The 16386-nt window shown below is 43.6% G+C and overlaps 1 protein-coding gene across 1 annotated transcript in view; it reads right to left on the reverse strand.

Moving 5' to 3' along the window:
• The window catches only part of LOC139253730 (contactin-associated protein-like 5), a 1639232-nt gene that overhangs the window by 198954 nt on the left and 1423892 nt on the right, over nt 1–16386 (reverse strand). Inside the window, exon 20 of the mRNA XM_070873523.1 lies at nt 11401–11534. Within this exon, the coding sequence (XP_070729624.1) occupies nt 11401–11534 (134 nt within the window). The remainder of the gene's footprint in view (nt 1–11400; nt 11535–16386) is intronic.

The raw sequence follows: 16386 nt of genomic DNA on the forward strand, positions 1-16386 counted from the left end.
ATCTATATTCCAGGGAATACAAGATTAGTTTATGTAATCCTGCCTCATAATCTAACCTTAGGAGCCGTGGTAACAATCTGGTGCATCTGTGCTGCACTCCTTCCAAGGCCAATAAATCCTTTCTAAGGTGCAATGCCAAGAACTGTACACAGTACTCAGATGTGGTCTAACCAGGGCTTTGTATTGCTGCAGCACAACTTGAGGTGCATAATAGGTAATTTCTTACATTACAAGAGTGACGACACTTCAAAAGCACGTCATTGGCTGTAAAGCACTTTGGTATGTTCTGAGGTCATGAAAGGTGTGATATAAATGCAAGTCTTTCTTTTCTTTCCCTGAAAACATCATCACAAAGAGTAAACATCTTTCGTCAAAGTCAAGATAATGGGGTTTTTGGAATTAGCATGGGCTCTATTTTCGCCACAAATGTGCACCGGTTTTTGGCCTTAAAACGTTTTTTGGCGTGAAATACTCACTTTCCAACTTTCGCCAACATTTGGACACAGGCGCCGACCATTTGCGCATGTTGAAAATTTTTGGGCCCGACACTAGTCAAAACGGACTTAATCGATTTTGGCCCTCCACGATTTTTTCAGTGTTACGTGCACTGCACAAAAGCCCATTAAAAAAAAACGTACTTTAACTTAAGGAATCGGTGCGGTGCACAATAGGAAAAGAGTGGAGCAATAAGAATACACAATAAAATACCTTACAATTTCAACAATAGCTGCTGTTGATTTGCACTGTTATTTTCTGTGCAGGCCTGCTTTATCTGTATGCCGCTCCTCAGAAATGCGCCACAAAGCTTGGCATCCTCCATAACTTTAGCAGATCTATTCACAATGCCCTTGGCAAGATCATTAATAAATATTGTGGTTGGAATAATGGTCCCAGACCTGAGCTTCAGGAACCATTGCTAATCATAGCTACGCTAATAGAATGATTACTGTTAGTAAGTACTTTCTGATACCCAATCCTTATTCAATTTACATCTTCATTCTTAGCCACATGAGCTCAACTTTGATTTCTTGCGTGGGAGCTCATTGAAAGTTGGCATGCACGTACAGCAGGCGGTGAAGAAGGCAAATGGTATGTTGGCCTTCATAGCTTGGGGTTTTGAGTATAGGAGCAGGGAGGTCTTACTGAAGTTGTACAGGGCCTTGGTGAGGCCCCACCTTGAAAATTGTGCTCAGTTTTGGTCTAATCTGAGGAAGGACATTCTTGCTATTGAGGGAGTGCAGCGAAGGTTCACCAGACTGATGCTTGGGATGGCAGAACTGACATATGAGGAGAGACTGGATCGACTGGGCCTATATTCACTGGAGTTTAGAAGGATGAGAGGGGATCTCATAGAAACATATAAAACTCTGACGGGACTGGACAGGTTTGATGCAGGAAGAATGTTCCCGATGTTGGGGAAGTCCAGAACCAGGGGACACAGTCTAAGGATAAGGGGTAAACCATTTAGGACTGAGATGAGGAGAAACTTCTTCACTCAGAGTTGTTGACCTGAGGAATTCTCTATAGCAGAGAGTTGTTGATGCCAGTTCATTGGATATATTCAAGGGGGAGTTAGATATGGCCCTTACGGCTAAAGGGATCAAGGGGTATGGAGAGAAAGCAGGAAAGAGGTACTGAGGTGAATGATCAGCTATGATCTTATTGAATGGTGGTGCAGGCTCGAAGGGCCGAATGGCCTACTCCTGCACCTATTTTCTTTGTTTCTATGTTTCTATGTTTCAAAAGGCGAGATGTATAAGACTAATTATATTACCATTATACACGAACTCAATTACATCCTTAAATATTTTCTATGAATTTGTTCGGCATGTCATGCCTTGCATAAACACACAATGCCTTGAATTTATTAGCATAATTCTTATTAAATCTGAAATATTTCCTTTCCTGAATAAAATAATTTTAGTCCTCAGTGTAGATATCATGATAACAGGGCTATAATTCCGACCTTTTAAAGCCTGAAATAACATGAGGTACTTCTCAGTCTTCTGCTACCATCTGTGTCTGACAAGCCATGAAAAATATGCCCAAGGCTCCTTATTTCTATCTTCATTCCGCTATGTAAGAAAGGAAAGAGAGAGAAAACAGGGAACTACAGACCAGTTAGCCTGACATCAGTCATCAGGAAAATGCAAGAATCTATTATTAATGATGTGGTTAGAGGATGCTTTCGGGTCCCGCTCGAAACAGATTTCACCGCACTGTCACTACACCGGCTTGACGCTGCCCTGCAATACAGGCACCAAATTTGCCAGTGGGGCACTGGAAGCTGGTCGCTGGGCCGGAAATCATTTGCATACTCCGCCGGGGCGTCAATAGAGGCGCAAGCCCAATAAAAATCCAGCCCTTGGTCTCTTTACCGAAGAAAGGATATACTTGCCAAAGAGGGAGTGCAACAGACTGATTCCTGGGATGGAGGGATCGTCCTATGAGGAGTGATTGAGTAGGCTTGACCCAAATTCTCTAGAATTTAGAAGAATGAGAGATGATCTCATTAAAACATACACAATTTTTACAGGGCTTGACTGGCTGGGGAGTCTAGAACCAGGGGTCACAGTCTCAGCATAAGGGGTTGGCCATTTAGGACAGAGATGAGGAGAAATTTCTTCTCTGAGAGAGTGATGAGTCTTTGGAATTCTCTACCCCACAGGGCTGTGGAGGCTCAGTCGTTAAGGAAATTCAAGACAGAGATCGATAGATTTTGGAATATTAAGGGTATCAAGGGATATGGGGACAGTGCAGGAAAGTGGAGTTGTAGTAGAAGATCAGCCATGATCTCATTGAGTGTCAGAGCAGGCTCGAGGGGCCAAATGGCCTACTCCTTGATAAGCTCATAATAAAGGATGAAGCTGAGTACTGTGTACAATGAGCAAATGTGACCTTAGCTCCATTAATGAGACTGCAGAGTGCTCGTGGGTGGCCTGCTTATATAGAAACATAGAAACATAGAAAATAGGTGCAGAAGTAGGCCATTCGGCCCTTCTAGCCTGCACCGCCATTCAATGAGTTCATGGCTGAACATGCAACTTCAGTACCCCAATCCTGCTTTCTCACCATACCCCTTGATCCCCCTAGTAGTAAGGACTTCATCTCACTCCTTTTTGAATATATTTAGTGAATTGGCCTCAACAACTTTCTGTGGTAGAGAATAACACAGGTTCACCACTCTCTGGGTGAAGAAATTCCTCCTCATCTCGGTCCTAAATGGCTTACCCCTTATCCTTAGACTGTGTCCCCTGGTTCTGGACTTCCACAACATTGGGAACATTCTTCCTGCATCTAACCTGTCTAACCCCGTCAGAATTTTAAACGTTTCTATGAGGTCCCCTCTCATTCTTCTGAACTCCAGTGAATACAAGCCCAGTTGATCCAGTCTTTCTTGATAGGTCAGTCCCGCCATCCCGGGAATCAGTCTGGTGAACCTTCGCTGCACTCCCTCAATAGCAAGAATGTCCTTCCTCAGGTTAGGAGACCAAAACTGTACACAATACTCCAGGTGTGGCCTCACAAAGGCCCTGTACAACTGTAGCAACACCTCCCTGCCCCTGTACTCAAATCCCCTGGCTATGAAGGCCAACATGCCATTTGCTTTCTTAACCGCCTGCTGTACCTGCATGCCAACCTTCAATGACTGATGTACCATGACACCCAGGTCTCTTTGCTCCTCCCCTTTTCCTAATCTGTCACCATTCAGATAATAGTCTGTCTCTCTGTTTTTACCACCAAAGTGGATAACCTCACATTTATCCACATTATACTTCATCTGCCATGCATTTGCCCACTCACCTAACCTATCCAAGTCGCTCTGCAGCCTCGTAGCATCCGCCTCGCAGCTCACACTGCCACCCAACTTAGTGTCATCCGCAAATTTGGAGATACTACATTTAATCCCCTCGTCTAAATCATTAATGCACAGTGTAAACAGCTGGGGCCCCAGCACAGAACCTTGCGGTACCCAACTAGTCACTGCCTGCCATTCTGAAAAGTCCCCATTTACTCCTATTCTTTGCTTCCTGTCTGACAACCAGTTCTCAATCCATGTCAGCACACTACTCCAAATATACCACATCAACTGGTTCTCCCTTGTCCACTCTACTGGAAACATCCTCAAAAAATTCCTGAAGATTTGTCAAGCATGATTTCCCTTTCACAAATCCATGCTGACTTGGACCTATCATATCACCTCTTTCCAAATGCACTGCTATGACATCCTTAATAATTGATTCCATCATTTTACCCATACCGATGTCAGGCTGACCGGTCTATAATTCCCTGTTATCTCTCTCCCTCCTTTTTTAAAAAGTGGGGTTACATTGGCTACCCTCCACTCCATAGGAACTGATCCAGATTCAATGGAATGTTGGAAAATGACTGTCAATGCATCCACTATTTCCAAGGCCACCTCCTTAAGTATTCTGGGATGCAGTCCATCAGGCCCTGGGGATTTATCGGCCTTCAATCCCATCAATTTCCCCAACACAATTTCCCGACTAATAAGGATTTCCCTCAGTTCCTCCTCCTTACTAGACCCTCCGACCCCTTTTATATCCTGAAGGTTGTTTGTGTCCTCCTCAGTGAATATCGAACCAAAGTACTTGTTCAATTGGTCCGCCATTTCTTTGTTCCCCTTTATGACTTCCCCTAATTCTGACTGCAGGGGACCTACGTTTGTCTTTACTAACCTTTTTCTCTTTACATATCTATAGAAACTTTTGTAATCCATCTTAATGTTCCCTGCAAGCTTCTTCTCGTACTCTATTTTCCCTGCACTAATCAAACCCTTTGTCCTCCTCTGCTGAGTTCTAAATTTCTCCCAGTCCCCGGGTTTGCTGCTATTTCTGGCCAATTTGTATGCCACTTCCTTGGCTTTAATACTTTCCCTGATTTCCCTTGATAGCCACGGTTGAGCCACCTTCCCTTTTTTATTTTTACGTCAGACAGGAATGTACAATTGTTGTAGTTCCTCCATGCGGTCTCTAAATGTCTGCCATTGCCCATCCACAGTCAACCCCTTCAGTATCATTCGCCAATCTATCCTAGCCAATTCACGCCTCATACATTCAAAGTTATCCTTCTTTAAGTTCTGGACCATGGTCTCTGAATTGACTGTTTCATTCTCCATCCTAATGCAGAATTCTACCATATTATGATCACTCTTCCCCAAGGGGCCTCGCACAACGAGATTGCTAATTAATCCTCTCTTATTACACAACACCCAGTCTAAGATGGCCTCCCCTCTAGTTGGTTTCTCGACATATTGGTCCAAAAATCCATCCCTTATGCACTCCAGGAAATCCCCCTCCACCGTATTGCTTCCAGTTTGGTTAACTCAATCTATGTGCATATTAAAGTCACCCATTATAACTGCTGCACCTTTATTGCACGCACCCCTAATTTCATGTTTGATGCCCTCCCCAACATCACTACTACTGTTTGGAGGTCTGTACACAACTCCCACTAACGTTTTTTGCCCTTTGGTATTCTGCAGCTCTCCCCATATAGATTCCACATCATCCAAGCTAATGTCCTCCCAAGGGATGCTGGGATTCCTTCGGACTCCAACAGGTAGGCCCTCTGGTGGTAGTGTAATACAGGTTACAAGGGGTTAAGTACATAACATCACTCCCCCGTGAAGTCAATAGTACACTTATTTACAAGTTGAGAAGATCTGGGACTTTTCACTCCCTTGTCGATCGTCTCGGTACAAATGCTGATGTGGGTGAGTTGGTTAGTTCTTCACTGGGCTGTTGGGCAGCCAGCCTTGCCAGGCTGCTGGGGATGATAAGTTCGGCTTCGTGGTCAACCATGATGTCAGTTGCCACTTGTGTGTGTGTTGTAGGGTCAAATTTGGTGGTGTCTTCTTCGGGTTGTTCGTAGCTGTTGGCAAACCACAATTTGATTTGGTCCAAATGTTTTCTATGCGTTTGTCCATTGGTCAATTTGTTCTGAACACCCTAGTCCCCTCTTTGATTGTGACTGTGCCAGCGAGCCATTTGGGACCATGTCCATAATTGAGTACAAACACAGGATCATTGATCTCAATATCGCGTGACAAATTTGTGCGATCATGGTACACACTTTGTTGATGCCGCCTGCCTTCCACATGATCATGGAGATCAGGGTGGACAAGAGAGAGCCTTGTTTTCAGTGCCCTTTCATGAGCAGCTCGGCTGGGGAACCCCAATAAGCGAGTGGGGTCTGGTGCGGTAGCTGAGCAGCACTCGGGACAGCCGGGTCTGCAGGGAGCCTTCCGACACACATTTCAAGCTTTGCTTGATGGTCTGAACTGCCCGTTCCGCTTGGCCTTTGTATGCGGGCTTGAACGGGGCAGATGTGATATGTTCGATCCCATTGCAGGTCATGAATTCCTGGAATTCAGCACTGGTGAAGTACAGCCCATTATCGCTGACTAGGACGTCAGGTAGTCCATGATGGCAAACGTGGCTCGTAGGCTTTCAATAGTGGCCATGGACGTGCTTACAGACATTATCGCACATTCAATCCATTTTGACCAAACATCCACGAAAACTAAAAACATTTTGCTGAGAAATGGGCCCGCATAGTCCACGTGGATCCTCGATCGCGATTTGGAGGGCCACGACCACAAACTTAGCAGTGCCTCTCTGTGTGCATTGCTCAGCTGAGAGCAAGTGTTGCACTGACGCATGCATGACTCTAAATCTGAGTCGATGCCGGGCCACCACACATGGGATCTGGCTGTGGCTTTCATCATTACAATGCCTGGATGCGTGCTGTGCAGTTCACAAATTAACGTATCTCTGCCTTTCTTGGGCAAGACTATGCAATTGCCCCCCAACAGACAGTCCGCCTGCAGGTACATTTCGTCTTTGCGCCTGTGGAATGGCTTAATTGCCTCCTGCATCTCCGCTGGGACGCGGGACCAGCTACCATGGAGGACAGAGTTTTTTTACTAAGGACAGTAAAGGATCCTGGCTGGTCCAGGTAATGATCTGGCGGGCCGTAAGGGGGGACTTTTCGTTTTCGAATGCCTCCATTAACATGAGCAAGTCCACTGGCTGTGCCATTTCCACCCCAGTGGTGGGCAATGGCAGCCGACTGAGAGCATCTGCGCAGTTCTCTGTGCCTGGTCTGTGGCGGATTACATAGTTGTATTCCGACAGCGTGTGCACCCATCTTTGGATGCGGGCAGAGGCATTGATGTTAATCACCTTGTTCTCAGAGAACAGCGATATGAGCTTCTTGTGGTCAGTTTCAAGCTCAAACTTGAGGCCGAATAAGTACTGGTGCATTTTTTTTACCCCGTAAATGCCCGCCAGAGCCTCTTTTTCAATCATGCTGTAGGCCCTTTCAGCCTTGGACAAACTCCTGGATGCATAAGCAACCGGTTGCAAAATCCTGATTCGTTAGCCTGTTGTAACACACACCCGACCCCATATGACGACGCATCACAAGCTAGCACTAATCTTTTACAAAAGTTATACAGGACAAGCAGTTTGTTTGAACTCAACAGATTTCTGGCTTTCTTAAAGGCAGCCTCTTGTGAATTTCCCCATACCCAGTCGTCTCCCTTGCGCAGTAGCGCATGTAGGGGTTTTAGCAGGGTGCTTAACCCAGGTAGGAAATTACCGAAGTAGTTAAGGAGTCCCAGGAATGACCGCAGCTTCACCATGTTCTATGGTCTCAGTGCATTCTTGATGGCCTCCGTCTTGGTGCGGTAGTTCTGATGCCATTTGCTACGATTCTTCTTCCTAAGAACTTGATCTCCTGCGCCAGGAAAACACACTTCGAGCATTTCAACCTGAGCCTCACGTGATCCAACCGACTAAGAACTTCTTCCAGATTCAAGTGCTCAGTGGTGTCCCGACCTGTAACCAGTATGTTGTCCTGGAAAACCACAGTGCGAGGAATTGACTTTAGCAGGCTCTCTATGTTCCGTTGAAAGATTGCTGCGGCCGACCGAATCACAAACGGGCACCTGTTATAGATGAACAGACCTTTGTGTGTGTTGATGAAGGTGAGGCCTTTCAAAGACTCCTCCAGCTCCTGCGTCATATAGGCCGAGGTCAAGTCCAGCTTGGTGAACGTCTTCCCTCCAGCCAGGGTTGCAAATAGGTCATCTGCCTTGGGTAGTGGGTACTGGTCCTGTAGCGATAAATGGTTAATCGTTACTTTATAGTCCCCATAAATTCTGACCCTGCCGTCCTGTTTAAATACCGGGACAATCAGACTGGCCCAGTCGTTGAATTCCACCGGCGTGATGATGCCTTCTCACTGCAGCCTGTCCAGCTCAATTTCCACTTTCTCATGCATCATGTACAGTACTTCCCATGCCTTGTGGTGGATGGGTCGCGTACCAAATGGATCTGCACTTTCGTCCCCGAGAAGCTTCCAATGCCTGGATCGAACAACAATGGGAACTTGCTCGGAGTTTCAATGCTTAACAGTTTGCAAAGGATTGTCTCGTGGCCAATGCCCAGTACAAAAAAGTCTCTAAGCATTTGTTCTAGGAATCCCTCAAATTCACAATGTCCTGCAAGGCGCCTTAGTTCGGCGACATAGCTCGTCACTTCCTGGCCTTCCGACCGTTGACACATGTAGAACCGATATCTCGCCATCAAAACGCATTTCTTAGGATTTAGGTGCTCCCAGACCAGCGTACACGATTCTTCATGGGATTTAGCTGTTGTTTTTGCTGGAGCTAGGAGATTCTTCATGAGGCCATAGGTTGTTGCCACACAGACAGTTAGGAGGATCACCCTTCGTTTGGCAACGTTCTCTTCCCCTTCCAGCTCGTTGGCCACAAAGTATTGATCGAGTCTCATCACGAAGGCCTCCCAATCATCCCCTTCTGAGAACTTCTCCAGGATACCAACTGTTCTTTGCATTTTCGCGCAGTTGTTCGTTATCTCGTCACCAACTGATAAGCTCATAATAAAGGATGAAGCTGAGTACTGTGTACAATGAGCAAGTGCGACCTTAGCTCCTTTAATGCGATTCCAGAATGCAGGTACCTCGTGGGTGGCCTGCTTATATACCGTGCTCCCAAGGGATGCTGGGATCCCTTGGGCCTCCAACAGGTAGGCCCTCTGGTGGTAGTGTAATACAGGTTACAAGGGGTTAAATACATAACATGCCTGTTCCTAATTCTTATGTTCTTACTCCTTCAAAATACGCCTTAGTGCATTTTCTGCTGTTCGACATCATCATTACAAAAAGTACCAGCACCTTATTGCACCTTAAGGTACTAAGCTATTAGAGTGAGCCGTTAGATCTCCTCACCCGATGCAAATGTTTGCAAATGTTATTGGTGGGTGACCACCTGTAAATATTGACGCACCTCCGAGAACCTGACTTCCCAAAGGCCGCAGCAGCTGTGCAAAGAGAAAGCTGAGCTATCATTCTACAAAATACTTTTATTTGTATAAAGCAACAGAAATAACGTGTTAGCAAGTCAACAAATACCAAAAAATACAGAAAGTTTCTGACAAGTGCACCAAAATCTGATGACCTCATGAATCCCCTCCCAGATACCTGGATTATGGAGTACTCAGTTTGAACAAACCCGAGTAAGTAATGTTTTTATTCATTGTAACTGAATATTGAACATCCCAATTAAAATGAATCATAACACCTATTGCCTTTAATAATTCATACTAGCCTTAATCTGTACAAGCAACATCCAATTAGATCATGTCTACACCATTAATTAATTGACTTCAGAAAATGGAACGATTAGACATTGCATCGTGCGGAAACTAAAACAAGGCCATGGTTTTGATAAGTCATTAAGCGTTCTTTTTCCCCATTGAGTTCCATGCTCTGTTCACTGGGCTAATCTCAATCACGTGTCTTTCTCACTCCATGTTCCTCACGAATAATGTCATCAGTGAGTCTCTGAACCAGCACAGCTACGCAAAATTAGCACTGGGGCTGTTCAAATCATTGTCCTAAAAGGATCATTTGTTTCTGAAGTTTATCTGTACAGTTAATATGTAAAGCTTATAATTGCGTATCCTTTAACATGGATGTCAGAAAACCCTAATTTTTCTAAATTCGACATACGATGTGCTTATTGTCATATGAAGGACAGCCTCCGCATCACTCAGCACAGATCGGGAATCTAACCTCGGATCTTCCTGATCTGTATGGTTCAGAGATGGTGGCTTTTCCTCTGAACCTTCAGGGGAGTCTCCTTTTAGCTTTGTATAATATTAAGTAGCATGGCTGCAGGGTGCAAACAGCTGAAGGCAGCTGTCACAATGATAAATGTCTCACAAAGCCAATCTTGGCTGCTACTGAAAGCGCAAAGGTTGTGAGATTTAATGTTTGGGTACTAAGGGTTAAACCCAGAGCCTTTAGGCAGTTTAATCATTAGCTAGAACATATTCCAAAAATTGTGGATCACCAGGAACTGGTTCATTCTATTTTTGAAGTTCGGATTACAAAGGCTAGATCTTAACATAAGAACATAATAGGAGCAGGAGTTGGCCATTTGGCCCCTCGAGCCTGCTCTGCCATTCAATAAGATCTGATCTTGGCCTCAACTCCATTTGCCTGCCCGCTCCCCATAACTCTTGACTCCCTTATCATTCAAAAATCTGTCTATCTCCACCTTAAATGCGTTCAATGACCCAGCCTCAACAGCTCTCTGGGGTAGAGAATTCCAAAGATTCATGACCCTCTGAAAGAAAAAATTCCTCCTCGTTTCCATTTTAAATGGGCGACCACATATTCTGAAACTATGCCCCTAGTTCTAGATTCGCCTACGAGGAGACACATCCTCTCTGCATCTATCTACCCTGTCAAGCCCCCTCAGAATCTTATATGTTTCAATAAGATCACCTCTCATTCTTCTGAACTCCAGTGAGTATAGGCCCAACCTACTCAACCTATCTTCATAAGGCAACCCCTTCATCTCAGGAATCAACCTCATGAACCTTCTCTGAACAGCTGCCCATGCAAGTATATCCTTCCTTAAATATTGGGACCAAAACTGTATGCAGTACTCCAGGTGTGATCTCACCAATGTCCCCTACAGTTGTCGCAGGCCATCCCTACTTTTATACCCCTTGCAATAAAAGCCAACATTCCATTTGCCTTCCTAATTACTTGCTGTACCCACATGCTAACTTTTCCATACTGCCTGAGAGAAAGAAAGAAGGAAGGAACAATGGTCTTGTATTTCGATACCACCTTTCATAACCTCACTATATCCCAGAGCACAAATGCTGTGCCTTTAATTACTTTTAATGCACCAACCCAAGTTTGCTCACCCTTATCATGCCAAACCCTAAGGATTGGAGTTTGCACAGCTGACCAAATTAACATCTTGTGTTATGTACATAGCCACTGTTTTACCGCAGCCTGTGGAATCAAATATTCTTTTAGAAATTGTATTACCTGAATGTAGATGTCCTTCCCATCTCGATCGATTTTGACACTGTGAAGCTGGCCATTTGCCCAGTTCCTGGTATCAATGCTGAAGAAAACAGGATCTTTATCACCATCTAGTTTGTATCTTATTTGAAAACTCCCTGGAAGGAAAGAGTTGATTGATTTCAATTGAAGTGATACAATCCGATTAATGGGATAAACTTCGGTCAAACTGCAATTACCACATCTGTTTCTGTATTTTTTTTAACTCGCAGATAATTATGTAAAAAAAAGTCAACACACAAAATGATGAGCGTTGTTTACGTATTGAGTCTGCTTGCTAATATAAAAAGACCTGTCAACTCTAATACTGTAAGATGGCTATTTTTTTTATATTAGTCGTATGTTTTCCTTTGGCACCTTCATGTGCTTTTAGTTTCCATATAAATGATATTTCACACTAATAATCTACAATTCAATATTAATTTATTGGAATGTAAATGTTCAACCACCTCAGCATATTCAGCACTATAGATAATAAAATAATACCTGCAGTAATTGTGCCCCTTTAAAATATTGAAGCCATAATAAAGTACCCCTTTATAACGTTTTCATATGTTTCTGAAAGGTGAAAGTATAATCAGTGGGAATACAGTGAGAATGGTGCTGTTAACTTTATTTCAGCTGTAGTAAAGTTCAAGTGATTGATGGAGAACAGGTACTGCACCGAAAACCCAAAGTAGTCCAAGATTGGCCACTTAAAGTTTGTTGAGGAAAACCTAAATTGAGGCGGTTTGAGTGTTCATGTTCCCTTTGTGAAAACAGCACACAATTGCAAAGGGAAAAAATGCATTTCGGTTTATACCTGCACCCATTTTCCATGTTCCATCATAAGAAAGAAATACTTGCATTTATATAGCACCTTTCATGACCACCAGATGTCCCAAAGCGCTTTACCGCCAATGAAGTACTTTTGGGGTGCAGTCACTGTTGTAATGTGGGAAACGCAGCAGCCAATTTGCGCACAGCAAGCTCCCACAAACAGCAATATGATAATGACCACATAATCTGTCTTTTTGTTAGGCTGATTGAGGGGTGAATATTGGCCAAAGCACCGGGGATAACTCCCCAACTCTTCTTCGTAATAGTACCATGGGATCTTTTACATTCACCTGAGAGAGCAGACTGGGCCTCGGTTTAACATCTCATCCAAAAGACAGCATCTCTGACAGTACAGCATTCCCTCAGCACTACACTAGAGTGTGAGCCTAGATTTAATTGCTCAAGTTCCTGGAGTGGGACTTGAACTCAGAAGCTTCTGACCCAGAGGCAATTGTGCTACCCACTGAGCCACAGTTGACATCGTGTATACGTGTACATGACTATTAGTATCTTACAAGGTTCACCATGAACGTGGTTGGAAGTTGGAGCTGTGACTGCATTACCAAAGGGATTTATTTTTTGAGATATTCTTAAAAGTATGTTTCATTGGGCCAAATCCTGCTGGAAAAATAATGGTGTGTTACCAACGCAAGCTTTTATTAACGTTCAAATCGGCCAGCAAGTTCAGGGAATGAAGACATACGCCGTGAGTTAAGAATCTCCAGAATTTGCTGGTCGATTTACACTGCTCCGCTGTGTCTGGCCTTTAGCCTCCCCGTTATTTTTTAAAACTTGCTGGATTTGCATATTAATTGCCCATTAAACCTGGCGTGGAAAGTTAGGGCTCATAATTAATATAAGTACCCTTTTAACGATGGGATGATTGTTAATACAATGCCAATCAATCGCTCTGGCCCATAAAGGGAACAATTTAAACTGTTGTGTCACGTTCCTGCATGCAGTAAATTGTTGTCAGAGGTTTTCAAAATGTTAAATAAACAACAATTTGAAGGCTATTTTTGATAAATTCTGAGGACTTGAAATTCTTCACTCTGTTGGGCAATATACCTGCAACTGAAATATGGACCAGCCATCAATCGGATAAGAACATAAGAATTAGGAGTAGGAGTAGGCCTGCATTCAGTAAGATCATGGCTGATCTGATCTTGGCCTGACCTTGGCCTCAACTCCATTTTCCTGCCTGTTCCCCATAACCCTTGACTCCCCTATAATTCAAGAATCTGTCTATTTCAGCCTTGAATATATTCAATGACTCAGCTTCCAAAGCTCTCTGGGATAGAAAATTACAAAGATTCATGGCCCTATGAGAGAAGAAGTTCATTCTCATCTCCGTATTAAATGGGTGACCCCTTATTCTGAAACTATGCCCCCTAGTTCTAGATTCCCCGAGAGGGGAAACATCCTTTCAGCATCTACCCTCTCAAGCCCCCTTATAATCTTATATGTTTCAATAAGATCAGCTCTCATTCTTCTAAACTCCAATAAGTACAAGCCCAACCTGATCAACCTTTTCTCATAAGACAACCGCTTCATCCCAGGAATCAACCTAGTGAACCTTCTCTGAACTGCCTCCAATGCAAGTACATCCCTCCTTATTGACAAAAATGGTGAACATCAAAGGAATCCAACTAACATCATAATTGGCCGTGAATTGTGGCCTCTCTGGGTGTGCGTGATGCGCCTAAACCTGGCACTTGCGATCTATCAAAATTTATTTTGACAGATCCAACCCATCCCCGAGGGAAGGGGCTCCACGGATGGAGATTTGGGCTATTTGCCCAACTCCCACCCATTGAATGTCCTTAAAACTCTTATGCCTGGTAAAAGCAGGTGTACGAGTTTTAAAAGATAGAAAAAATAAATTTGATGACTAATTTTTATATTAAAATCCCTGTCCATTAACGTAAGTTTATTTTTAACACTACTAAAAAATGTTTTTTTAAAACATATCTAAAACATATAATAATTCAATTTCTATCATTTTAAATAAGTGAGGAGTTTTTAAAAATTTATGTATTGTATTTTCTTATGACAGGTATTATCAATGAGAAAATACTTCATTTCGATTGGTGGGCCGGCCCTCCTGATCTCAGGATGTGCTTCTGCCCCTGGGCTGCATGCTCCTCTGCGCTGGGCTGCACATCTAGGCCTTGGAGCCGAAGTGTTTGTTCCTCCGGGATCACCAGGTACTTTTGTAATTTTTTTTGCGGTCGGAGGCATCCTCCCGTGGGAAGCCTCCAACCACAATTTCTGAGCCAATAAAACAGTCAGACTGCAGAGCAAGCCTCAACCAGATTTCCTGTGAGGCAGCTGGTGATACCACTTGCTGTCAGCAGCTTCACATAAATATCACAGGATGAAATTAAGTAGGAGCAGGTTGTTTGGCATTTGAATTGTGCTGCTTTTACTGATGAATCATGAAGTCTGTTTTCTGGCTCTTTAAAAGTAGACAACACCTGAAGTAATTCAAGTTATCGTAAAATTATTGTGTACTTTGGCAATTTAAGACTTGAATTAAAAAGCATTTTGTATCAATCTGATAACTCGTTCTTTTTCTCTCTTGGGTTGCAGAATTTCACAACCTATCACCAAAGCCTGACGCTTTTGGATCTGATAGAATGAACTACTCTACACAGAATATTATGATGTTCATTTCATTCTCGGCACAGTATAAAGTGTAAATGGAATAATTGGGCAGATTCAGCTCTAAGATATCGTTTGGTAGACAGGCCATGTTTAAGAAATCAGTGCAAATGATGGGGATAGAACTGAGATTACAATAATTATACAGGAATAGGGAGAGAGAAAGAGAGAGAGATCGGGATGGGGAGAACAGTACTGCTTGCAAATAGCACCATATCAGCTGCGGCTCAGGGGTAGCACTCTCGCCTCTGAGTAAGAAGGTTGTGGGTTCCCACTCTCGAGACTGGAGCGTAAAAATCTAGGTTGACACTCCAGTACAGTGCTGAGGGAGTGCTGTACTGTTGGTGGTGCTGTATTTTAGATGAGATATTAAACCCTCTCAGGTGAAAGTAAAAGAGCATTATTTCGAAGAAGAACGGTAGAGTTCACCGCCGTGTCCTGGCCAATATCTTTCCTTCAAACAACATCACTAAAAACAGATTATCTGTTTTTTGTCACATTGCTGTTTGTGGAAGCTTGCTGTGCACAAATTGGTAGTTGCATTCATAGAAACAGAGAAACATAGAAAATAGGTTCAGGAGTAGGCCCTTCGAGCCTGCACCACCATTCAATAAGATCATGGCTGAACATTCAACCTCAGTACCCCTTTCCTGCTTTCTCTCCATAACCCTTGATCCCTTTAGCCATAAGGACCAAATCTAACTCCCTTTTGAATATATCTAATGAACTGGCATCAACAACTCTCTGCGGTAGAGAATTCCACAGGGTAACAACTCTCTGAGTGAAGAAGTTTCTCCTCATCTCAGTCCTAAAGGCTTACTGCTTATCTTTAGACTGTGACCCCTGGTTCTGGACTTCCCCAACATCGGGACCATTCTTCCTGCATCTAACCTGTCCAATCCCGTCAGAATTTTATATGTTTCTATGAAATCCCCTCTCATGACAACAGTGACTGCAATTTTAAAGTACTTCATTGGCTGTGAAGAGCTTTGGGATGTCCTGAGGTCAATAATGGCGCGATATAAATGCAAGCTTTTGTTTACTTTCTAACACGTGATTGGCCACCAGCTGTGTCCAAAAAATTGTCTGATCCGGTTTGAGATCAGACATATTTCAAATGGCTTTGAGGCACTGGAGACAGCACCATGAAGTCGGTGTTTTCCGGTCTCCTGCGCGCGACAAATGGGCACAGCAAGGTCCAGTTACTCCCCCACCGAGACTAATCCCATTTCCTTGCTCGCTACACTCGCCCTTTAATATTCCTCTTTCTCAAGCAGCGTCGAATTCTCTCTGCAAAGGATTAAATAGGCTCTGCTTCAAAAACAGTTGGTGGCAGAAAATTCTACATTCTAACCGCTTTCTTTGCAAATCTCCTTTATCTAATCTCCTCTGGATAACAAGTGAAGAGGACATCCATCAGCAGAAGAATCTCCTTCACGGCCCCACTGTCATTGAAAACTAATGTCT

The sequence above is a fragment of the Pristiophorus japonicus genome, chromosome 3, assembly GCF_044704955.1.
Source record: "Pristiophorus japonicus isolate sPriJap1 chromosome 3, sPriJap1.hap1, whole genome shotgun sequence".
NCBI classification, from domain to species: Eukaryota; Metazoa; Chordata; class Chondrichthyes; family Pristiophoridae; genus Pristiophorus; species Pristiophorus japonicus.